This window comes from Serinus canaria, chromosome 13 (assembly GCF_022539315.1).
Source record: "Serinus canaria isolate serCan28SL12 chromosome 13, serCan2020, whole genome shotgun sequence".
In the NCBI taxonomy this organism is placed as follows: Eukaryota; Metazoa; Chordata; class Aves; order Passeriformes; family Fringillidae; genus Serinus; species Serinus canaria.
The window spans coordinates 17,798,430-17,824,111 of record NC_066327.1 but is presented as its reverse complement, the minus strand read 5'-3'; the positions used below and the strand labels follow the sequence as shown (position 1 = coordinate 17,824,111).

Below are 25,682 nucleotides of genomic sequence, written 5' to 3'. Positions count from 1 at the left end.
CCGGAGCCCGAGCCGAGGGTCAGGGAGAACCAGCAAGTTCGGTGGAGCGAGCACATGAACCCGCGGAGACATCTTGGGGGGGGTGCTCTTAAAGGGACAGCGTGGCGGCGGGCGCACACCTCGGCCCGGCGCACAGGGCTCATTCCTCCCCTCCCCAGCCGGAACGAGTGCCTGCAGCGACCGCTCCGCGCTCTCTCCCTGCCGCTCTCCTTCTTTCCCCTCCCTGCACGCTTAAAAGTGCCCGGTGTCCCCCCGCCAGCTGCCTTGGTACGGCCTGGGCTCCCCCGCGCGCTGCCGCTGTTGGCACGGCCCGTGCGGACCCCGTCAGGCGCGACAATATGGCGGTGAGTTCGGGAACCGCGCCGGGGCTCCGGCTGCAGGCTCTGCGGGGGCTCGGGGCGCTCCCTGGGGCTCCTCACCCTCTCCTCAGGGTCACTCTTCGGCGCCGCGGTCTCCGGGAAGAGGGTTTCGTAGCGGCGTACGTGGGGCCTTTGCCCGGCGGCTGCGGCCCTTTGGTGTAATGGTCTTAGGAGTGTCTTGATTTTCATGGGCAAAAACTAAATCCTCAACCTTTATGAGTACAGAATTCGTGTGTCTCTAATGCGTGTGACCTTTAACAATTCCTGTGTATTATATGGTGAAAGAATAAGATCCTTTAATACTTCCCATATGTTATGTGATAAAAGAATGAGAGGAAGGGCTACTGGACACTGATTTAATTAAAATCTCTTGGAATGCTTTACCTGATGAGCTCCGTGAGCTGCAGTTAGAGTTGTTACCTGCCCTCTTCCTGGCAGAGCGTGTGCTGTGCCCACTCTGTGAACGTCAAGAGAGGGATGCATCAAATGGCTTTATGGAGAGTCTGGAATAAAATCAGAATTCTATGGGAGCTTTTACTTATGATTTATATCCTCTTCTACCTCCCCAGTTCAGGCATGTCTGAGTTCGTTCTTTATTGGCAAGGTGGCCAGTGTGTGTGCGTGTCCGGGCTCCTGCGGAGCCCCTTGCTGGGGGAAGTGGCTGTCGGTGCTTTCCCTGCAGATCTTGGCTCCAGTTTCTGTCAGGCTTGCAGAGCTGCTGCAGGGCTCTGGGGCAGTGCTTGCCCTTGCCCCAGGAGAGCAGGGCTGGTCTGTGGTGGGTTACAGCCCTGCTCAGCCAGACTTCTCTTCCTTTCTCTGCTGAGCAGGAGCGTAAAGGAACAGCGAAAGTGGATTTCCTGAAGAAGATTGAAAGAGAGGTCCAGCAGAAGTGGGAGCGTGATCGAGTGTTTGAGATCAATGCTGCAGACAGGAAGGACCAGAGGCGGTATGGTTGTACTCGGTTTTCCACTGCTTGAAATGTCTTTTCATTCAAAATCTGCTGGGGGGAAAAGTGGCCCGTTTGTAATGAGCAGTATTCATGTTTGTAATGAGCAGTATTCATGTTTGTAATGAGCAGTATTCATGGCTCAGCTGGAGGGTCTTGCTCACACGCTGTTGACGTTTCTATAGCTGATGACATAAAGCTGGGTACGTGTGTGGCTGAGTTCCAGCAGGATGAGAGAAGTTTTTTCATTCCCTGGCAGTGTCAGTACCCTCTGTGGGCTGAAAACCAGTTCTCTTTGGTGACTCGTACCCTTTGACATGGAGGAGGCTCTGCAGTGGATGCCTGAGCCCTCACCCTGGGGAGGTTTCACTTTGAGGGAAGGTGTGTCCTGCTCTGCCTCACAGAGCACAGCAGTGCTGCTGTGGAGAGACTCTTGTCCTCGTGTGGACCTGGAGGAAGGCAGGGTCCTGCGTGAGCCACCTTGGGCACCACTGGCTGCAGCCCCAGCCCCAGGGCATGGAGAGAGCTGCAGGGAGGAAGAGCCTTGCACAGAGAGTGCTCTCTGCACTCTGGGGAAGACCACAGGACTCCTGCTTTTGTTTCTGCCCTATAATAAACCCTGAGAAACTTTATCCTCTGGGAGTGCGGCGCGTGCCTGGAAGCACAGTTCCTTTGGAATTGTGAGATCCATGCTCTTCACAGGTGTGGAGGGCTGTCTGGGGGAGCAGCATTAATCCTGTGGAAGGTCTCTGGCTGGAAAAGCAGTGACCTTGGCACTAAGAGATTAATGGTTGGTGTGGGGGAAAGTCAGACTAAACCAAGATAATAACTGAAGTGGTGTAACAGGTGTCAGGTTCTTAACTTGCCTGTAGATTTTGCAGGCAAACAAATGACTTGGCCTTTATTCCTAAGTGTTAATGGCTCGAGGGAGTGTGTGAAGGGGAGGGACAAAGCGTGAAGTGGAGTACAAAGGCAGAGGTAGAAATTCGGTGTCCTAAATGTCAATATTTTCTTAGCTGCTTTGAGAGCTCAGGTTCCAACAAGGTAATACATCTTTGAAACACCCTGCAACAATATATCCCTGTGAAACTAGGGATTGATTGCAGCATGCTCTTAAAATCTGAACTCACACAGCGAGAGATTAAATAAATTACTTTAAGCCTTTGCTGTAATTAATTTACAGAAGCAGGATTAGAATTTGTTACCTTTGGGAGCATGCTATATCTGTTTCACTGTTTCTGTGTGATGTCAGTCCTCTGTGGGTTTTTTCTTTTGTGTTTATTTTTTAGGATGATAAAGCCTGTTAGTGTATCAGCTCTTTAAAATCAAATACTCATGTTACTGGCGAGGAAAATATTTTAACATCACTGTGGGCTGTTAATAGCTGAACGTCCCAGTTACCTGTTTGCTGTGTATTGTCTGATGGGCATTTACAAAGCTAATTATGTGTTTTAATTCTTTGACTTTCTTCTCAGCAAAGGGAAGTACTTTGTTACCTTTCCCTACCCTTACATGAATGGCCGCCTGCACCTGGGACACACGTTTTCCTTATCTAAATGTGAGGTAAAAATTCTCCTTTGCTGATACCTTTAAATACTATTCTAGAGCAAATGCTGATTCTGTAGTTCAGTTTTGAACTTGTAGGATGCCATGTCAATTGCTTTATAGCTTTAGTGATTACTTATCAAACTTTCCTTTTTCCCTACATTTTCAGTAGGTATATTGCTAGCTGAAGAGAAATTCCATTAATGTAATTTTTAATTTGATGAGATGGGGCTCCAGGTGTTTTCCCTGTTTGTTATTTGAAATGAGATTTTTAGGAGATGCTGCTAAACAGCTCAAACTTCACAAGAGACCTGTCCCTTTTGTTGGTGGTTGCTGTGCCCTGTGACCTGTGTGGGAGCAGGTTTTGGGTGCTGGGGTAGGATTCCACAGCAGCCCTCTCTGCACCTGGAGCTCTCTGGTGCAGCCAGCCTGGAAGCCTGGCACGCCCGTGCCTGTGCCAGGGGCAGGCCTGGACACAAACTCGGCTTCCCCTTCCTGCCAGGGCTGCCCCCAGCTCTGTCAGCTGCCGTGGCTGTGCTGCAGAAGGAGTCACAGCTGTGTCTGAGCAGGTGCTGGCCCAGCCCGGCCGTTCCCGTCTCAGCTGTTCCGTTTTCCCTGCCTGCAGTTCGCGGTCGGGTACCAGAGGCTGAAGGGGAGGAGCTGCCTGTTTCCCTTTGGGCTGCACTGCACGGGGATGCCCATCAAGGTGAGAGTTTGGCAGTTGCTGGGGGGTTGTTTCTGGAGGGATTTTTATCCCTAAGGCTGCTCGGAGCCTTGTTTACTGTCCATCCCCAGCATGACCTTAGTTTATTTAAAAACTCACCGAGACAGTGTGGTTTGGAACCTGAATTTGTAATAAACCTGTGTCGTGCTTGAGCTATAACATCACTTTAAAAGACACAGTGCTGGAAAACTAAATTTTACCTGTTGTATGTTTTCCTTTGAAAGAAAATCCTTACAGTAAACCTCTTCCTGCCCTGGAAGGTGTTCTGGAAGTGGCAGGATCTCCTAGATCTTAATGCAAGGTCCAAAAAAAGTTTAAAGCATGGAATGCAAAATGTTATCAGTAAAACCCACTCCTTGGCTGTGGGTGCAGCTGGTGCCCTGGCTGACACACTCCCAATAACTCTGTTCAGGCTTGTGCAGATAAGCTGAAGAGAGAAATGGAGTTGTATGGTTGCCCACCGGAATTCCCTGATGAGGAGGAGGAAGAGGAAGAAAATTCTGGTAAAAAAGAGGAAGACATTATCATCAAAGACAAAGCAAAAGGCAAAAAGGTAAAGTTGAAACCAAGCCTTCCTGGACTGAGAGCTGTGCTGTCAAAACTTCGGTGTGCACATTGTAGGCTTTTCCTCCTTTGGGCTCACAGAAACCTTGATACAATTTTTTTTTTTGTTTTTGCTGTCTAGATAGGCCCAGTAAAATCATCCAAACTATTTTCACTTACCAGGTTTTTAAATGAGATTTAGGATTTTGGGAGTATCCCAAAGCAAGGCAAAGAATCAAGTCTGGGAAAAGTTTAGAGATGCACTGTGTGTTGTTTATGTATGCTCAAGAGATTGTCCCACTGGAGCTGCTGGGTTTGGGGTTCTGGCTGCTCTGCAGGACAGAAGGTGTGACCTTGCCTGGGTCACTGCTGGGGAGAGACAGGAGATTGTCAAGGGACAACAGCTGGGAAAATACCATGAGCAAAGTGACAGCAGCAAAGGTTTTGGTACAGGAGTGCAGGCTATCCACCTTTCCATGGCGCAAAACCCCATGGGTTTGAGCAGGGCCTCAACAATTCCTTGCCAGGTGGTTGTGGCAGAGCCTCTGCAGGTGTTTTGGACATTGGCATGGGGCAGCTGGGAAGAGGAGGGTTGGGGAATGAACAGTGAACACAAGGTATGGTAGAATGGAAACTCTGTGAATATAGGGTGTAGAATGGAAACTTTAATCAATTACCCTCACTGTTAGAGGGAGGATGTGAGAATATTTAAGAGTATTAACCTGTGCATCTGGAATCAGAAACCATAACATTAACAGAGGTAAATGCTCTTGTGACAAGACTGTGGGCTTCTTCGTAATTGTTCTTTCAGAGCAAGGCTGCTGCCAAGACTGGCTCTTCCAAATACCAGTGGGGGATCATGAAGTCTTTGGGTCTGTCTGATGAAGAAGTGGTCAGTTTTTCTGAAGCTGAGCACTGGCTGGATTATTTCCCTCCCCTTGCTGTCCAGGATCTGAAGAGCATGGGATTGAAGGTGACTCTGGGGGTCCCAGCCTCAGTTATGCAGGCAGCCATACCTGTATTGTTACTGTGTTGGTGAACGTGCTGCTTCTCCTTGAGATTTTCTGAGTAATGCCAGCATAATTCCAGGAATGTTTCTGATATTTATGGAATTAGTCATTTAACATTCAATGGTCTTGGGTGATAATGAAGTGCTTTCTCATATAGAGCTTGTACCCTGTGCAGTGGTCACAACTGGAGGTGAGTCCAGTAAAGACATTATGACCTATGGCTCCCATGTGAGATAACTTGTCTGTTGTCAGTATTGACAATAGTTCTATTTGACATCACGTCATTCTTCTTCCTAAAGCTACTTGTCCTGCTGACAACAGATTTTTGAAAATGGAGAGAAATAAAGATGATGAAACAAGGCAGTGCTGAAATGCAGCTCAAATGGTTGGTTAAAACTACTACAAAACTTCTAAATTTCTCAGTCAGTGGAGGGACCTCAAGTCTTTGAGATCTCTGCTCAGAGAGCAGGCACAGATGTGTATAAATCTTACACCCTTTATGAGATACGTACTTGCATTATCTTTTTGAGAGAAAGCCCTTTTTATTTGTAAGGTAATAGTTATGGTATTATGAGATTCCTTTGATTTCTTGATTGTGCTTACTCACTGGAGCCTGTTGCCCATTTTCAGGTGGACTGGAGGCGTTCCTTCATTACAACAAACGTCAATCCCTACTATGATTCCTTTGTGCGATGGCAATTCCTTACACTGAAGGAAAGAAATAAGATTAAGTTTGGCAAACGGTAAGCTGCCACTCAGCTCTGAGGTTTTGGGAGGGTGGGTAAGCTCAGCAGTACCAGAGACAGAGCTCTGTGATGTGTCTCTAGAGAATGCTTTTACCTCACATGAAACCAGAATCGTTTCTTGCTGGTGCTCTGCCTGATGCAGTGAAGTGTAGTTGTTGTGCCAGCAAAGCATTTGAGATTTGTCTTCCAGGTTTAGTTTTCCCATGGGTACCAACTCCAAGCAAAAAAGGGTCAACTCTGATAGCTCTTGTGAAACCTGAACACTGGCACTGATGGAAACAAATCCACACAAAATTTGAAAATGCCATTGAGAGGTCTTTTTTTCCCAGAGAGATATAATTTTTTTCTTCTTGCTCTATACACTATTTTACTCACTGCTAAATGAAAATGTTTTTCTAGATATACAATTTATTCTCCTAAAGATGGACAGCCTTGCATGGATCATGACAGGCAAACAGGAGAGGTAATATTTTAACTTGAATTTTCATGCATTGCCTGTGATCTTAAGTACTAAATGGAAAGGAAGTTGTATCTTAGAGCAGAACATAGTTTGGATGTGCAGAGTCACTGGCTCTCAGCTGTCAGTACATGTGAAAATTGAATGAACTCTTCTCTTGAGCAGATTTGTCTGGAACTATGGATAGTAAGTTCCATTGTAGCTGGTTTCTGTGATTGTTTGGCAATCTGTGCCAGCAGCATTACTCCATTGTGTTGTCATCTGTTGAAACTAAATAAACAAGCTGTTGTTAACTTAGATGTTGCTGAGACAGTGTCTGGGACTGGTAAGTTTTTGGCTGCAGGAGCACCTCTAGCATAACCTCTCTGCAGTCTGCATTTTTAGTGAGCAGCCTTTCCGTATGAATGGAAGTAGGATTTACTCTGAGGAAAGCATCAGTACCTTAAACAGTGTTTGGATTAGGCTCCTACAGAATAGGATTTGTTTTCTTTCCTGCTCAAGTGACTTCATTTATTGATTGTTGCATTGTTTTTGGGAATTGTAGGGTGTTGGGCCTCAAGAATACACGCTGATAAAAATGAAGGTATTGGATCCTTACCCTGCAAAATTGAGGTAAGTCTTGACTTTTTAGTGGCAGATGGGCTCTATCTGCTGACCAGAACTGACCATTGAATTACACAATCTGTTTTGCCTAGTGCAGAATTTAATTTCACCTGGTTATTTCCATCACTTCAAAGACCTGGTCAGAATTTTGACTTGCTCTATTTGCTGTGTCTGTGTGGACCTCGAGATGGAATTTTTTTTAAAAAAAGGAAAGAAAATGGAAAACCCCCAATGAACGAATGACCCACTTCTGTCTCGGGAAACGTTGCTTGGCAGTTGATGTTAGTTTAAAAGCCTGTTCTGTACGAGCCATGATGATTTATTTTGGCAACTTATCCAGTACTTTTTCCCCCCAGTGGCTTGAGAGGGAAAAACATCTTCCTGGTGGCTGCCACGCTCAGGCCAGAGACCATGTTTGGGCAGACCAACTGCTGGCTGCGCCCGGACATGAAGTACATCGGCTTTGAGACGGGCAGCGGGGACATCTTCATCTGCACGCAGCGCGCCGCCCGCAACATGTCCTACCAGGGCTTCACCAGGGACAGCGGCGTCCTGCCCGTGGTCAAGGAGCTGATGGGAGAGGTGAGCACCCTGCAGCCTGCAGGCCAGGCTCCGCTGCTCCCCTGGGCCTTACAAACGGGATGGTGGAATTCTGACTGCAAAGAAAATACAGGAGGGATTACAGAAATTTTGGAGTGACTGAAATCTTTAGTGACAAACAATGCAAGCAGCAGGCAGCTTCCTTGGCAGACAAGCCAGAGCTGCTGCTGGGAGAATAATTTGGGGCACTTAGGTGGGGACAGATGCGTTCCTATTCCCTCAGCATGATGTGGTGAAAGGATAGTGTTAAGTAATGCTTTTCTGTTTGCTGGGAAGATTAAATGGAAAGGGAGGGGGAAAAGCAATAGCTAGAAAGGATTATGTGGAAAAGGCTTTTGTTGGTACTGACATTTCCAGTACATCTGTGTGAATGAAGCTTTCTTAGCTGAGTAGTGAATGTCAGTGGTTTTAGGGTTTGCTGTCCTTAACTTGTGTGCTGTATGCAAGTGTCGTCAGTGGTGTTTATTCATCCTGATACAAAGCACCTTCAGCTGTTTGCGTCCCTTCATCTCCATTCACTACAACTTGTCACCATCTTTCTTGATCTTGCTCTGAAGAATGAAATAAAAAATATGTGGGTTTTTTCCCCTTTGTTAGTAGACATGATGTAAATTCAAGCAAATTAGTGAGGTAGAAGACAGCTGCTACATCTTGACTGCTTCCTGTCAGTGTGTGAATATCTTGACAATATGCTTTCTTTGTTTAATGTCACTTTTGACACTGGCTTCCTAAGCCACTTCTGCCTCGGTGCTGTTGTGCTTCAGATACTTGGAAGCAAACTGTCCTTCTGCTTCCTATGCTTTCCCAATTCAACACATTTGTAGTTTAAATTTCTTAGTATTTGGTATTTGACTTTTTTACCAATATATAACCTATGTCCTGTCTCAAATAGTACCACACATTTTCATACGTACTTCCTCCTTGTCCATCTGTATATAAAATGTATTTAATTTGTTTGTCATGTGTCAGGAAAATTTACAGAAAATTTGAAGAATATCAGCCAGGAGAGCTTACTCTACTAGGCTGAAAGCTCCTGATTTACTGTAATGCTGTTCCTTTGTCCTGCTCAGGAGATTCTTGGTGCTGCACTTTCAGCACCCCTCACCACCTACAAGGTCATATATGCCCTGCCCATGCTCACCATCAAGGAGGATAAAGGTAATTCTGCAGCAGAGCCTGTTGGATGGGCACTGGCATTCAGTGTGTGAGGACTAATCCTTTCATCTGTTTATTTTTTCCTTTGCCAAGGAACTGGAGTGGTGACAAGTGTTCCCTCTGACTCTCCAGATGACTTTGCAGCCCTGAGAGACTTGAAAAAGAAGCAGGTCAGTCTGTTAACTTAATTGTTTTTGTTTCCTCTCCGTAGTGAAAAGGGTCAAAGGTGAATATCCAGTGAGTAAAATGAAACTTGCTTTAACTGACATTTTGCCATCTCTAACTTGAAATCAAAGCAGTTAAAAATAAATGAAGTTTAAATCAACTGGGCTAGGACAGATGGGGTTTTTTTTTCAGACTTCAGGTCTGAGTTTTGGGTGAGAATCATGTAACTTGTGCTGCATGTTAAGGTAGAGAAGAGCACCAGTGAAACAAAAATGAATTCCTGTTGTGGAAATGACTTCCAAAAATGAGATTAAGATTCTCTATGAATTTCAAATGAGACTGAAAGGGGTTGTTACTAACTGCAGGAGTACCTCAGCAGCTGAGCAGCTATCCCTGGCTATTGAATTTTTGCCCACTTATTTCAGGGTAGAAAAATATAAATTTTTAAATTTAAAAAAAATAGACAATTATGGCAAAGAATCACCTGGAAATGAGACGGGGAATTGAGCTCAGGTGTCAGAAATGGTGAGAAGGCAGGGAAGTGGCTTTGTCTGATTTGTAATAAAACATTATGTAAAAAAACCCCACTATGAATGGATAAAACCTTTACATCTAGAAGACTTCTATCTATTGCTTTTTTTTCTTCCAACTCTCAAGGCTTTGAGGGTGAAGTATGGCATCAGAGATGAAATGGTCCTGCCATTCGAGCCGGTGAGTGCACCCAGACGTGTCCATCTACAGCACACAGGACGTTATGCTCCCTGATGAGAAACGACCCAGGAGCTGTGCCACCTCTTCCAGAGTTTCTGTTTAAAGTCCTTCTCAGCTGAAAACAGAAAGTTTTCATACTTTCCCGTAGTTGCAACATTTGGTCTGTTAAGGGTTGCAACCAAGATTTGTTGTTCTATGCTATACTTCAGAGAGAAAGGAAAGTATCAATTTTATAGGAGTTATTGTTTTGGGAAATGGAATGCATCATTATCCTGATAACCTGTTGGCTGGTGAACATTTCATGCCCCTGTGGCCTGATTAGGAGGATGTCTGTTCAATGCAAAAAGCTGAAGTCCCTCAATGTTAGCACAGCCTTGAGGAAGAGGCAGTTTTCATTAGAAAATGCAGGTTACAGGTAAAGCCATCCCAGAATTCTGCAGCACCCTTGGTTCCACAGGCCAGCTCCAGTCTTGGCACAGCTCCGTATGGTGCCATGTCATGGGACACACCTGGGCAGCTCAGGAGCCTCCCTGGGGGCTGCCAGAACTTCTGGGCCATGAGTGCAATTGCAGCAATCTGTTGTAAGCCCTGTGTAACTTGTGTTGGATGCTGTGACTGTGTGGAGTGAGTACTGGGCTGCAGTAGGGTTTGACAGCCCTCTGTTAATTCTCAGGTGCCCATCATTGAAATCCCAGGTTATGGCAGCCTTTGTGCTCCGTTTGTCTGTGATGAGCTCAAAATCCAGAGCCAGAATGACAGAGACAAGCTTGCAGAGGCCAAGGAGAGAGTGTACCTGAAAGGATTCTATGAGGGAGTAAGTAATACAAGATTTTGGTAAGTGGTTTCTTGGTGAGTTCTACTAGGAGAAAAAAAAGTCAGGTAAAGAATTTAAAAAAAAAAAAGAAAAATTTCAAGAAAGAGGGACAAGTGTCCTTTTTTCCCAAAAAAGTCCCAAAGGACTTTTCATTTAGACTCTTCCTGCAGTAAGGGTCTGCAGTTGGAGGAGTGATGTAGAATTGGAGAAAGTTTCCACTCACACATTCCTGTGTTCCCTGAGCATTGTAACCTGGTTTCTGAACTAAGTGATCACCTTCTGGACCTTCTGGGGAGCTGATCCATTTTGTTGCAAGTATAGATAGGGAAACTGATATGAAATGAGAAGGTGTTATTATTTGCAGGGTTTTTTGGTTTGTTTTTGGATTTTTTTGTTGTTTTTGTGTTTTTTGGTGTTTGTTTTGTTTTCTTTTTTTCACCTGTCTTCACCTCAGTAGCTTACCATGTGTATTTCTCTGCTGTTCTTTTGTAAGCAAGCAGTAGTTTTTATTTCTGACTCTTTGCAGTCTGTCATCGATGTGGATGCTGACATGTGTACAAACTGTTTTTGGGTAAAGATCACTGAAAGAAACTTAATACCTGTACTCTTATTTTTGCATGTCAAAGATTGCAGCACCTGCTGCTTCCTTATATTGATTTGAACACCTATGGCACCTATGTCTTGCTAAATTTTGAAAAAAATTATCTCCTGTGACCCATCTTTGCAGGTGATGTTGGTGGATGAATTCAAAGGACAAAAAGTTCAGGATGTCAAAAAACACATTCAGAAGCTGATGTTGGATAAGGTAAGTGACATTGTGCACACAGCTGCTTCTGAGCTGTCTGCTTTGTCCTTTTCACAGGGCTGAGTCACCAGAGAAACCCCTGGTGTGGTTTGGCAGCCCTCAGGGTGCTTTGGGTCACTGCAGAGGGAGGGACCTGGTGTTCTTGGCTTGAGCAGCTTCATTAGAGTTCTCTTGTTCTCTGCCTTATTCTGTCACTCTCCAGGACATGTTCTGGTGGTCCAATTTATTCTTTAGCATAGCTGGGAGAATGCTGGAAGTGTAGGACCTGGGCTGTCAAGTCTCTTTCGAGCCAGTGAAGGAGATGTGTGATGTGCAAATGCCCCCTTGCTGGGCTCCTGTTTCAGAAAACAGCAGTAAACAAACAATGACTGTGGCATCCCTCTAATGAGACTCCCTGATGAGGATTGGGAGCGAGAGGAGGCTTCAGGCATTTAGTCATCATTCCCGTATTGTTGTGGCACTGTTATGTCCAGGTTATAATGCATCAGCACCCCTGATGTGTGCAGTAGATTTGAAGCTCAGCATCCCATTTTCCTTTGCCTTTGCCCCTCCCTCTGTCCTCCAGAGTTTCCTAGGAGCTGTTCAGTCAGGGGGCATAGTCAGTGGGAAATATTTTGTGCCTATGTCCTCCTTTTCCTCCTGCATTCCGTACAAAATGCTGTGAGCTGGTACCTTAGAGAAGTACAGAGTCAAGCCTTGCCTCATTTTACCAGAGGGAATACTGAGGCAGAGAGCTTGGGCAGTGGTGAGAGCTGTGCAGGAAATGCTATAAACCAAATTAGAATGGAGGGGATGCTTTTTAGTAAGTTGTCAGGATTTTCAATACTATGCTAAGTCCTTAAATCTCAGCTTTCATTGCCCTTTCAACTCTTAGGGCGAAGCCATGATTTATATGGAACCCGAGAAACAAGTTATATCGAGATCTGCTGATGAGTGTGTCGTGGCCCTTTGTGACCAGTGGTGAGTGAAACAGAGCTGCAGTTATAAAGTTTCTCCAATTGTCCACTACTTCTCGATTGCTTTATTACAATAAACCTCTCCTGACTGTAGGTATTTAGATTATGGTGAAGCAAGCTGGAAGAAACAGACGTCAGAGTGCTTGCAACATCTGGAGACGTGAGTTTTGAATGTGGCTGTAAAGGAGAGTGACTTTGCTGCTCTTGGTGGAGTCTGGGAGGGCTGAAGGCAGTAAGAGCTTCTTTTTTGCAGGTTCTGTGAAGAGACTAGGAGAAATTTTGAAGCTACCTTAGGTTGGCTACAAGAGCATGCGTGCTCCAGGACCTATGGCTTAGGTAGGCAAAACATTCCTTTCTCGGTTGGTTCTTTGTAAGGATAGTACTCCTGGTTTTGTTTGGAAGGCTTAGGTGCTATGTGACATCCCCAGTGGTATGGGGAAGTGTGGGAACAACATTGTCCAACTTGTATCTTGGCCCAGCATCCCGGAGAAAGGGTGCTTTGTTGGAAGTGCATGGGGCTGGTAATATTTGCACTACTACAGGTGGTCTGTGCAGCATCTTAGTACCTTTCTGGTTTCAATGGCCTGGGCCATTGATGTGGAAGGGACCTCAGACAAGGGAGCTTATACCATTTCTTGAGTTTTCTCCTCAAATCCTGATTAGCCTTCATCTTGTGTAGCCTGACATGGGCCAGCTGCTAGATGTGCACTGTAACCCACAGCAGATGTTCTTGAGCTGAGCTGTGTCAGGAAATAGGTTGAACATCAGCAACTGTTTGCCCTTGAGTAAAATTTTCAAATGCATAGTTTAATTTTTAAACCAGATATTTTTTAAACCTATCAGCATGAGTACTAATATATATGTGTGTGTGTATGTGTTCCACTGGAAATGACCATCAGCTGCTGTGTGTGGGGGTCAGGGTGGTGCTGGGTGCCTGACACAGCCTTCCCCTGCAGGGACCCGCTTACCCTGGGATGAGCAGTGGCTGATTGAGTCTCTCTCTGACTCCACCATCTACATGGCCTATTACACTGTGGCTCACCTGCTGCAGGGGGGGAACCTCAGGGGCCAAGGAGAGTCTCCTCTGGGCATCAGGTAAGGAGAGCAAACCATTAAGTTCTCTTGTGTGATTAGGTGTGCTTATCACCTGAATTGCTCTGCAGAAAGATTTGCCAAGGAGGGCGAGTCTTTGCTTTTGTGTGTAAAAAGTCTTTTTTAAAGTTAACCTGCCATGAGCTGAGTTAGAACAGGTTTGCAAAGGGGCAGTAAGGAAAGAGAGGAGTGTGACAAGCAGTGAGAGGAAGAGAGAGAGTGGAAAAGTACTTCTGAAAGCACCTTTGAAAGAACTGTGTGGAGAGTGAATCACCTTTTTCAATACTTGTTTGACTTGCCTTGAAATGGGCCTTGGCAGGCTGTTGGGTGCTAGGTGTCTGCTTGCTGAGACTGCTGTGCACCACAATAAATTTTAGGCTCCAGTGTACAGAGGGAATAGGACTTAGCTCTTGGTTTTTGTCACTGTCACTCTCCTGGAAGCTCAGAACCATCTTTTATCCACAACTTGTCTGTGGAAGTCTTCAGAGCAAGGGGGAGGAGGAGGCATTTGACCTCTTGGTTGGAGTGGCTTTTGAAGTGTGGTGATAGGGGTCAGAGGGACGAGGTAGTACAGCTCAGTCTGGAGTTGAAAAAGCACTTCAGATTGTGCCTTGAATCATCTGCTCTAATTCTGTGTGGTTTATGGACTAATTTCTGGAGTAGTTTACATATTGGAATGGAAACTTTTCCTACTTTGTTATAACTAATCTGAAAGCCATTTCCAAAGTAAAGATCCTGATTCCTACAGACAGAAATACCTCTGAGACTGGGCAAGGCTGTCATTTGGGCTCAAACCTCTCTAATTACAGAGAAGCTATGCAGGAGCTAGTCGTGTCTAGAAACAGGCTTTGAAGTGAGCATCCTGGTCCCTGAATTACAGATTTGATGTCATTAAGCATGTACAATTAGACTGTTCTCCTATGCAAGTAGATAACATCTAGCAGCCTTGGAAAATGCTTTTCACTGATACTTGCTCTGTGGTGTTAAGGAAAAGGGGATTTATTTCCCATCCTTTCAGTCACCTTCAGTTACAATGAATTTGCCACCAAACACAAGCCCAGTCACAGCACAGGAATTTAAAGCATGGAACAAGAACTGCCAGAACCAAAGCAGCAAACTGTGCCTGTAGGATTTATTCTGGACTGGTAGTACAGACCACCATCTGAGGTGTTTTTTTAATGTGTACTGGAAATATTTGGGGTCCAGAATGCTTTTCCTCTCTGCATAGCACAGAGCTATTACCTGAACTCAGGTAAAGGCCCTGGGCACTCTGTGTTTGCTGTCAGGTGGACTGTGCTGTGAGAATGGAACCAGCTGCCTTACAGAAAGTGCTAGAATGTGAGGAGCTTTTACTGACTGTGCAATGTGGGACTGATTCTGTGCAGGGCGCATCAAATGAGCAAAGAGGTTTGGGATTACATCTTCTTCAAGACAGCTCCATTCCCTAAAACTGAAATTCCCAAAGAAAAGTTGGATAAGCTGAAGGAGGAGTTTGAATTTTGGTATCCTGTGGATCTTAGAGTTTCTGGCAAAGATCTTGTTCCAAATCACCTGTCCTACTACCTCTACAATCATGTGGCCATGTGGTCAGAGCAAAGGTGAGTTGGGATGTGAGGCAGGTAAAGCTGGAGAATTTGCAGTTCTGTTACATTTGCTAATGGCCTTTGGACTGTACAACATTTAGAATTGTGTTGAAAATGTATTCTTTCATATTGCAGCTTTAATACAGTTGTCTATAACAGAAGTGATTGAAATGGAAACAGTTTTTACCATTATTTCCCCTGTTTTTTTCTGCATTATCTCCTCCTATGGATTTCCCAGTGTTGAGTTGCATTCCTGCACTGAAGTTTATTTGGAATTATTATTAAATCTCCTTAATTCCTTTTCAAGGATGGTTAAAAGAGACATATATACTCCCATGGGCTGTGCAGGACTGTTGAGAATCTTTGCCCATTGCATGATGCTTTTATGGTGAAGATACTGTTAGCATTCCCTTGAATTTTGGTTTAGGGGTTGTATAAAACTGTATATGGGAAAAGTGTGTTTCTGATGTGTAGTGAAGGTGATTGTGGATAATTTAATATCTCCTTCCTTCGTGGGTAGAAATGTGGACCCAGCACTATTGTGTGCTCTTGGGCAGTGCCAATCACTGGCCTTTAAATTAAAAATATCTGAACAGAGGAGGGTGACGTAAATGAGCTGTAATTGCAGGTGCACTGCTCCCTGCCCTGCGTTTCAGCAGTGATAATCCTTAGCCTTTATACTGCAGTTCTTTTCATCTTCAGAGACACTCCTTAATATATTTAAGACAACCCTTAGGTATTTTTTGAAGATTCCACTCAAGGCGTTCATCTCAAACTGGAATATAAAATGTTTGTTCCTATTTTTAAAAAGAGAAAATGTATTTACTTGGCCAAAAGATTTGTATCTTGCCTTTGAACAGGGAAAAATGGCCAGTAGCTGTGAGAGCCAATGGACATCTGCTCCTCAATTCCGAGAAGGTACGGCGAGGTTCTGGGTGACAGGCTGTTGTGTTGTCACAATAGCCATTTGCTAGCCAGACTGGAAACCTCTTCTTGGGATGTAAGCAGGGGAAATAGTGACATTTCTTCATTAGTTCCCCTCCAGTTCTTCATTCATTAGAGGTAAAGACCTTCCTTGCCTGTGATTCTATGTAGCACTTTCTGTTAAGTCAGCTCTTGTGTGGTTTCACCAATTTAGTGGAGTTCAGTGAAGATTTCTGTTAAGTTTTAGGGTAGTATAGAATATTTATTTATTTAAGTAAAGTTTATCTTTTTAGAGCATTGGAGTAGGTGTGGTGAGAGGAAAAAGTCTGGGGCAATGCCTTGCTAATATGTGCAAGTTCTGACGCTGAATTGAATTAAAAGTGCCTGAACCCAGGAATTAGGCCTTGGAGACTGTCTGATATGAATCAAAAAACCCCAAAATAAACCCTAGTGGAGTTCTTCTTGAAAAATCAATACTTGGTGATCTGAAGCTGCCATTTTCTAAGTAGTATTTAAGTTTAATTTAGGGAATTTCTGGGATTATATTTTGTCGCTGAGTGCGTGCAGAGTTCAGTCTGCTTGAGATCTTGCTGTGAGATCTCATTCAGATTAACCAAAGTGCTTTTTGCTGTGATTCATGAGAAAATTGTTTGCCCAAACCCTTGCTGGGTCTGTCTTGCTTATCCACCAACACAGGGGATGTGTGAGAAAACACTCTTATCTTTCTTTCAGATGTCTAAATCGACAGGCAACTTCCTCACCCTCACTCAAGCTGTTGACAAGTTTTCTGCAGATGGTGAGTGTGTTCTGACCTGCATCTGATTGTCAGTTATGCCAAAATGACTAAAATTAGTGTTTTGCTCTCAAAGAAGTTTATTGGAGTATTGAATGGCAATAAATCTGCCACTTACCACCTGTTCTTGTTGAAAAGCTGAACTCCACATGGAAGATTGGGATGTGTGTTAGCACACCTGGTTCAGCCAGGAGCTGCTCCTGGGGCTGAGCTCTCTGGGAGCAGCCTGCTTGAGCTCTCTGCATTCCCTGAAGAGATCAGAGCACAGGACATGCTGTTGGTGTGCATGGGGTGTGTACATATTTGTGCCCTGTGCATCCACGTGTGCCATGCCCCTCACATGCTCCTGTGTTTGGGGCAGGGACCATGCTGGTCTCCTGGTTCTGGTGTCTGTCTGGTCCCCTCCCAAGGAGGGCAGTGTTCCTCTCCCAGGGGAAGTGCCTCCTTTGAGGCATCTCTGGCTGGCCAGGCAGTTTGTGACCTGGCTTTGCATTTTTAACTCCAGCTGAGGTGAGCTGTCACAGGTGCAGGAGGCACTGCACTCCATGGATATTGGCCAGCTGGTGGCACCCAGCCCTGGCAGCTGATCCCCTTTTCTTCAGGCATGCGTTTGGCCTTGGCTGATGCTGGAGACACTGTTGAAGATGCCAACTTTGTGGAAGCCATGGCAGATGCTGGTATTCTTCGTCTCTACACGTGGGTGGAGTGGGTGAAGGAGATGATTGCAAACAGAGACAGCCTGAGGAGTGGCCCAGCCAGCACCTTCAATGATAGAGTCTTTGCCAGGTGTGGTACAAAAGTTAATAATACAGTTTGGACCAGGTTCTTCCTTTCAAGGAGTAATCCTGTAGTTATTTTTTCTAAAAATTAATGAATTCCATAGAACAGAGCTCATTCCAGAATAGGTTATGGGGTTTGGCTGCATTGGTGACAGTTTTACAACTGCCATTACGTGGAGCAGACTATGTGGTATTGATATTGTCACTTCCCTTCCCTCCCTAGTGAGATGAATGCAGGCATAATGAAGACAGACCAAAATTATGAGAAGATGATGTTTAAGGAAGCTCTGAAAACTGGCTTCTTTGAGTTTCAGGTAGGAGATGTAAGAAAATGACACCTGGTATTTGTTACTTAGTGGATTTCTTTTAATCCTTCTGTCTCTGATCCTAAATCATACAGCTGAGTTGGAATCAGAATTGTGTCAAGAAACAAGAGTACTTCTAGGGAATAAATGTGGAATTGTAGAGGTTTGCTTGTGTCAATTTACAAAGGTCCAGAGGAAAGCAAATGCAAGTCTGCAAAATAGTCCTGATATCTAATACGAGCAAGAAGCTGCTTTAAAAAAGACACTATTAAAAAGAGTGTAGCCTTTCTTTATATCTTTTGTGATGAAGGACTCTTCATAAGAAATCCAGATAATGCATCAACAAAATTGTTTGGAAGCATAGTGCTTTTTGATATCCTCCATAAACCATGTCTCCAGAGTGTCTGCAGAGCCATGCTGCTCCATTTAATGAATTACACACACTCCTTCATGTGGCTGCTTTGAGATACTCAGGAGTAGGGTTAAATAGGCTGAATTATATGTAATGATAGATCATATTCATTGCTTTTTTCTTGGTTCTTATTAGTATCTGTATGTAAGTTATTTGGGATGACAGCACCTGATACACAGCTGTGGATGTTTTTGTCTTTATGTTTGTGCCAATAAACAGTTCTTTAAAGTACCACATAAATGCAAAAAGTCCAATGGCCGACTGGCAGATGCACATGTGGGTGCTTCAGGAAAATACAGTTCCTAGAGCTCAGTAATGGATGATGACAAGCTGCTCACGTTCTGAAGGCATGTTGGAGCCTGCAGGTGTGTGTGTGTGGCTCTGGTGTTTGTGCCTGGCAGCAGAGGGCTGATGGCTGTGCTGTTGTTCCAGGCAGCCAAAGACAAGTACCGGGAGCTGGCCATCGAGGGCATGCACAGGGAGCTGGTGTTCCAGTTCATCGAGGTGCAGACTCTGCTGCTGGCTCCCATCTGCCCCCACCTGTGTGAGCACATCTGGTCCCTGCTGGGGAAGGTACTGATGTTTCAGTTCTGTCGTTGATTCACGTCTGAGCTTTTATGGATTTCAGTAACAGCCATGTCAGGCTTACAGATGTTTGAGTACAAGTAGAAAAGATGTGTCAGAATCCAAGAAGTCAAACTGGCTCATTGTCCCTGGGACAGTGACTGCAGGGAGCTGGCCTGTAGCTGTGATGATATGTGCAACATTTATATCAGTCACTATCGTTGTCTGCTTACAAAGAGGCGATCTAAAATTTAGTGTGAGAATGCAATAGTCTTACACTTCTGCATAAAGTTTTGATGTTTTTTAAGCTCCCAGCTTTTAGATGGCATTCCATAGACACATGGTGGTCCTGAACACACTCGCAGTGCTTCTTGTCTGTGTGCCCCCTCCTTTGGGTTGCTTTGGGTCGGTGCTCACTGAGTCCAAACTGGCTAAACTCTCTTTTCCAATCAAGCTGTAATGGTTGGAAGCCCACCAGCTAAGGTGTGCTCCCTCAGTGCACTCCTGTCTCTGCCCCAAGGCTGACTCCATCATGAGGGCCTCGTGGCCAGCAGCAGGGCCCGTGGATGAGGTGCTGATTCGCTCCTCTCAGTACCTGATGGAGGCAGCTCACGACCTCCGCCTGCGCCTCAAGAGCTACATGGCCCCTGCCAAGGGAAAGGTGAGGCTGCTCTGCTTGTGTGCATGTGTGATAATGCTCTATTGCTAGGGACTCCTTCCTGATTTTTTTTTTTTAATTTCCTCAGAAAAGTACAAAAGAGCCTTCCCAGAAGCCTTCTCACTGTACCATCTACGTGGCAAAGAGCTACCCACCCTGGCAGCACACCACCCTGTCTGTCCTGCGCAGGCACTTCCAGGTGCTCGACCCCTCCTCTGCCCTCCAGCTGCTTGCCAGCTGTTTGGGGGCTCATCTGTGGAAAGTTTATAGGCTGTACCTTGTTACCAAATTATTTCAGTAGATTGATTTTCTTTATGCTTTTACAACTGTCCAGTAAATTTTAATGCTTAATGAAAATGTCCCAAGGACTGTCATTAATTTGACAGTTGCATTTCATTGGTTTTGACAATCTGAGTAAAAAACATGCCTGTGCTCTGTTGTTTCTTCCAATTGTAAGTGGTTAGCTTTTAAATATTCTTTACAAGTATGTTTTTGAGGAAAAATGGTTGACTGACAGACTACTGCTGCCTTAATCTGCAAGTGGGCTTAGAAGCTTTGTTCTAGTCCTTGAGTAAGTGTGTACCACTCAGCAGTGTCACAAGAAATAGCTGAAATGGAATAAATCAGTCATAAGAAGAAATATATTAAGAAAATAGAAGGGTCTATGCTTCTGACATGGGAAAGCTGCTGAGAGTGGCTTTTGGGATCCCAATGGACCATCCTCAGCTTGGACCAGCCAGGGTTGTAGCTGATAGATTCAGGAGTCCTGACTATTCCAGCTTGTGGAATTTGTGGAATTCCTCATATGGGATTTGTTCTTGGGGGTGATCATCTTTGGGCATTGTGTAGGCTTTTTTCCTGTATTAGTGTTAAATGCTGTTTGGGTTTCAGAAGAATGAGAAAACTATCTGTGGAATCAATGATGCTGACAAACCTTGCTGTTATTTATGGGAAAAAGCAGGAAAGGTACATGATATTGGAAGGCAAGTTTTTCATGATAGCTGTTCTCCTTAATGCTTGTTCATGCCTGTTTTAGGCCAGTGGAGGTCAGCTGCCAGATAATAAAGTGATTGCCAGTGAGCTGAACACCTTGCCAGAGCTGAAGAAGTATATGAAGAAGGTGATGCCTTTTGTTGCCATGGTTAAGGTAAGTGTCAGAGGGACAGTTCTGGTTCAGGAAAGGCTTTTGTGAATGCAATGTCTCCCCCTTACCCTCTGCTAATTTGGCATCTTCAAGGGTTTGTTTATAAACATCTTCTAGAGATGTAGAAGAACTACATAATAAAAATGTCTCTGTGTGAATTAGCCCAGGTGAGCTCTGCATCTGGTTGAGGCTTGGTGCTTTCTGTGCTTTGGGGGTGATGCAATCTGTACTTCAAACATACCTGGATCCCTCTGTATTTGAAATGAATCCTACTTGACTTCTCCAGTTTTCATGCTGACCTGAGTCAAGTGTTGCTTTGGAGACATACAAACTGGAGGCTGAGAAGAAGGCCAAGAGTTGATTGATTGCAGTATGTGTAAGGGAGGAAACAACAGGCTGTTCTGAACCTTGAATGGAATTATCAATTTTGTGTGTAATTCCTAACGTTTATCACGTAATATGCTGATAGTCCATTATTTTCCCTGAGTCATGCAAGCCTATGAAAATCCTGGCTTCCATTTCTTCAAAGAAACTTTCTTGTGCTTGCTGTTGCACATGAAAATTCAATACAACAACTAGGGAGAGACAAGAAGCAAATAATCAAAAAATTAAAAAAAAAAAATGAGGGGTGGGGGTTGCAGTGAATAATTTAAAACCTTTTAATGACTTTTCATGATCTGTAGAAATTGAGAAGGGTTAGTAATGGAAAAAAATCTTAATGAGAGAAAAAAAATTACTTTTTGTCCTTAAGCTTTAGCTTGATTTTTGAAATGCACATAGTAATTACTTCTCTTTGTACGCTCTGTCATGTGGAGTGGAGCTGTTCTTTGCTGTCTCCGTGGGATTGTTCTGATTGTTCCTTTTCATGGGAGCTTGGAAGCCTTCAGAGGAGCAGAGAGCACAGAGCAGTTCTGGAGCTTCCTGTCGAAGTTTGTAAGAACAGTAGGGATGTGTTAGATCCACTGCTCCAGCTGGGAAAGGTCAGACAAGCTCTCAGTCCTAGGAGTTAGGGCTGAAACATTGCTGTATTTTGGTGTCTGTAATTTGGCAGCAGTGAGTGATCCTGGGGCAAGTGGGGAAGGAGCTGAGGCTTACCTCAAATCCATCTTTTTGCTTCCAAAGAGCAGCAGCCTATTTCCCACAGAGACATGGAAACACCTGAGCTCAGACTCCCCTGAGTAGTGTCTATCTCTGAAACCAATTATTCATCAATTCCAGGGTACAAGGAGCATCTCTGCTTGTGCTTCCTACTCATCAGAGGAGGGCTGAAATGTAGGAGCACCTCTGTGATTTTACAAAGGGAAGCAGTTCCTTGTTAAAAGGGAATCTTTCACATTAAACTGATGAGGAAACCAGGAAACCACAACCATGCTGAGGCTGACAAAGCAGAGCTTCAAAGGAGACAGCTGGCTCAGCATGTGAGAGCCAGGCAGGGACAGATTAAGCTCCAAAGAGGAAGTTCTGTTTTAGTTAAAAAAAAAAAAAAAATCGTGTGGTTTTTATACTGCCTTTAATACTGTGTCTCTTGTGACTGTTGCTGCTGGCTTTCTGGACTAATTAAGTTACTTTTATGTTCTTGTACAAAGTGGTTGTTATTTCCCTGCAGAGAACTCGCTGTGAGCACGTCCAGGTGTTGTGGGCTCGTCCTTTATTTTAAACTGGGTCATAAGCCTGAGTTTCCTGCTGTGAAATACCACTGAAATGCTGACTGATTTTGTGAATTCTCAACCTGCACATTAAGTAGGGATTTAAATAACTGTGAATGTCAAACACCTTTTCAATTCTATATTAAAAATGTGTTCTAATTGCTCTTACTCCTCCCATCAGTGTCACCAGCTCCCTGTAGAAGAAGAAGCCCTGTTACAAGAAAATTATTGCTCCAATGTTAATGTTGTGCCAGCAGAGAGCTCTTGGATTTACAAGCCTATTCTTTTCATGACTAATGTGGATAGTTTGCCATTTTGAAGCATCATTTTACTTGCAGCCTTTAGAGGGTTTTAATACTTTTTCCCTCCCCCCCCAGGAAAACTTGGAGAAAAATGGTTCTCGTGTTCTTGATCTTGAGCTGGAGTTTGATGAGCGTGCAGTGCTCATGGAGAACATTGTCTATTTGACAAATTCCCTGGAGGTTGGTACAGACTTGGCATTTATTGGGATAGCTGGAGCAGCAGCCTTCCCTAAGGCTCTAAGCCTCTTTACATTAACTTCTGGGTGTGCCTTGCTCAGGTTACAGTTTTTTATCAGCTTTGTCTCCATTTGTCAAAGAGATGCACATGGATCTGTTCCGTGTTGGCATGAGGTACAGGGGTGGGCGTGCACTACAAACACGGTCCCAGAAACCAGGGCTGGTTTTCACTGCAGTACAGGATGCAGCTGTGACAGTGACAATTTGAGGATACATTTTTCTCTCAGCCAGTCTGTATCTCACGTTTCCAGCTGAAGAAATGAGAAGAGCATTAGCAAGACCAGTCAGTCCTTGGGCACCTACACTGGCATGCTGGCTGCAGCAGACTTCCCTCAGCAAGGAGCAGGCTCTGGGCAGGGCTTTCACACTGTGCTGTGTAAAAGGCATCCTGCCTGGTGCTGCTGCATATGATGAGCAGAATTCAGTTTAATAGGAACATGGTAATGAGGGGTCAGCTCAGGCACATGGTGTTAAAAAACCCAGAACAAACAAAGCCAAACAACCTCAACACCAAAGGCCAGAATCAAAAGCAACTGGCTTTTAAGAATTAGAAACTAAATAGATTGTAGAGCTAGATGTAACCTGTGCAGTAGGAAACAAGTGTGACTTTATTGGGCTTGTCCTATGTCAGAGCAAAGCTGAGAGCGAGCAGCAGCTTAAACTATCTGTAAATCTTCAAAGCCCCTGCCATGGGGGAGGGAGCAGTGTGTCCTCAGAACAGGAATACTCTGCTGGGAGCAGCCAGAGGGGCTGGGGGGTCTCTGGGGGTCACTGTCCTCAGAGACTGACACTGGGGTCTTGGGCACCTCACCCAGGGAGTAGGTGACCCTCAGAGGTACCTTGCCAACAGGATGTTGTGGGTTCAGTTGTGCTTTTGTTTCATTTGGCAGTGCAGGTTTGCTTTCCCCTTTCCTACGTGAACAGCTGTTTGATGGGGCTGTAACCTCTGCTGTTCCCTCTAAAGCCATTGAACTCCTGCTTATTCCCTCCTCCCCCATTTTTTCTTTTACAGCTGGATCACATTGAGGTGAAGTTTGCTTCTGAAGCAGAAGATAAAATCAAAGAAGACTGCTGTCCTGGAAAACCATTTTCTGTATTCAGAACTGAGGTAATATCAGAAATTCAGATACTGAAAGTCTGAAAACTCAATTAAAAAACTTAAATTGAAACTTTACTTTTGTCTGGGTTTTTTTAAATATGCCATTTAAAAACTTTGATCAGACATGAATGTTTATCATGTATGAATATTTCTAAGTCTCAAAGTAAAAATGTCATGGATTTCCCTAAATATGTCTTAAACAGTTGTTACCCTTTGGGCTGCATTTTCGAGTTGGGGCAGTGCTGGTATCCAGCATGGCCAGGAAGGTTCTAAAGGGATTTTATCCCTCTGGAAGATTCATGAACAGCAGATGTTTGTTTGGTTCAGTCTCATGTTTCTCCTGAGGGATCACATGCAGGGGTTCTCCTCTAAGGTCTGTGTTGTTCCTCACAGCCTGGTGTGTCCGTGTTTCTGGTGAACCCTCAGCCCTCCAACGGCCACTTCTCCACAAAAATGGACATCAGGCAAGGGGACAACAGAGAGACCATCATCAGGCGCCTGATGAAGATGGACAGGGGGATCAAAGGTAGCCCCAGTCCAGGGTACAGCTGTGCCAGCTGCTGAGGGGGCACACACAGGGTGTGACAGGACGTGGGACGTGCCCCGTGTGTGCAGGGAGGGGAGTCACTGCCAGCTCCTGGCTGGCGTTTTAGGAATGAGTGAGGTGAAACTGGGACTCCCCCCCTGCCTTGCCAGGAGGTGTCAGTGTGCTGTGGGGCACAGGGCTGGAAGGAAGCCTTAGCTGGAGGGTCCCAGGCTTCTTGGTCTGCTTAGCAGTCTTATTAGTCTGCCTTTTGATAGGCAATTGTATTGAAATCAACTCTCACCCTCCTCTTCCTCCCAGTCTCTGCAGTTCATTGCTCAGAAAATGAGGAATAACTGTTCAGTTACTCAGACCTGTCCTGAGCCAGATAAAGCAAATTCAGTGTTTGGAATGTGGTATTAGGAGCTGGTGTTTCTGTGTGGTTTATCCCCATTTCTCTTGGTACCTCACTGTGTGACCCCTGAAGGACAATGTTGTACTGGTGTGAACCTTAGCGTGGCAGTTATTCCCATGAGAATGTATTTCCTTGGAGCAGGTGTGGAAGTTCCAAGGGTTCAGCAGTGCTGTGGTTATTAACCCTGTGGGTGCTGTGCCTGTGCTCAGCTGCCATGGCCTGACCTGCTGCTCTCTCTGTGCAGATCTCTCCAAAGTGAAGCTGATGAGGTTTGATGATCCCGTGCTTGGGCCCCGCCGTGTTCCAGTGCTTGGCAAAGAGGAAGCAGGGAAAACTCCAATCCTGGAGCAAGCCATCTTCCACATTGACCTGGCCCAGAGGCACGTCTGTGTCACTGAGAACGGCCTGACAAGGGACATTGGGGACACAATTGTGTACCTGGTTCATTGAGCTGCCGTGTATCCAGTGAGAAGGCTCATGGAGGGACTTGGAAGCATTTGTGTGAAACAAAGGGGAGAATTTCTTCTGTAAAAAAATAAAGCCCACCCAAACCAACCCGAGTTCACGTGTGAGTTGCCCCATCTCTTTTAAACAGGGATTTGATAAAATTATTTTCCTCTGGTACTTTGGCTTCTCTTGAAAAGAAGCAGTTACCCTGGAGACCCTTCTTTTCCAGCTGTGGGCAGGCTCTTCAGGAACAAAGCTGAATGCCATGCTTAGGATTCCACCCTTGCTCCAGGGAGCTGTGCTGCTTCTCAGCTGCATTCAGCTCCCTCCAAGGCTGATCCAGCCCAAGGCTTTACCTGAAGAGCCTGGTGCTGCCTGGCTGGGGGAGAGGGGTGGCCCTGGCAGGTGGGAACAGGTGTGACACAAGGCAAGGACCAGGATGATGTCACCTGTGCTGCCTCAAAGTCCTTCTGACACACTGGATGTCTAGGGTCTCATCATTGTTTGTTCTCTCCTGGGTACTGCCTCAGGATGCTTTTATTCCATTTCATACCCACAGGCAGGTGACCCCCTCGCCCAGGTCACCCCTTCCCCTTCCCAGCTGTTCCCAGCAGGCAAAC

The 25,682-nt window shown here is 45.1% G+C and overlaps 1 protein-coding gene across 1 annotated transcript; it reads left to right on the top strand.

Moving 5' to 3' along the window:
- Nucleotides 1-72: 72 nt before the first annotated feature.
- On the top strand, nucleotides 73-25,175 carry LARS1 (leucyl-tRNA synthetase 1). Its single transcript, XM_009091573.4, has 32 exons — nucleotides 73-344; nucleotides 1,187-1,305; nucleotides 2,781-2,868; nucleotides 3,476-3,556; nucleotides 3,987-4,127; nucleotides 4,929-5,090; nucleotides 5,758-5,870; nucleotides 6,273-6,336; nucleotides 6,875-6,942; nucleotides 7,290-7,515; nucleotides 8,604-8,691; nucleotides 8,782-8,858; nucleotides 9,511-9,564; nucleotides 10,238-10,378; nucleotides 11,106-11,183; nucleotides 12,058-12,143; nucleotides 12,234-12,299; nucleotides 12,393-12,475; nucleotides 13,096-13,234; nucleotides 14,617-14,829; nucleotides 15,675-15,732; nucleotides 16,471-16,534; nucleotides 17,134-17,317; nucleotides 17,534-17,624; nucleotides 18,460-18,600; nucleotides 19,112-19,252; nucleotides 19,338-19,448; nucleotides 20,286-20,396; nucleotides 22,417-22,521; nucleotides 23,591-23,686; nucleotides 24,071-24,203; nucleotides 24,860-25,175. The coding sequence occupies exons 1-32, from the start codon at nucleotides 339-341 to the stop codon at nucleotides 25,063-25,065; spliced, it is 3,534 nt and encodes a 1,177-aa protein (XP_009089821.1). The 5' UTR covers nucleotides 73-338; the 3' UTR covers nucleotides 25,066-25,175.
- The last annotated feature ends 507 nt before the right edge of the window (nucleotides 25,176-25,682 follow it).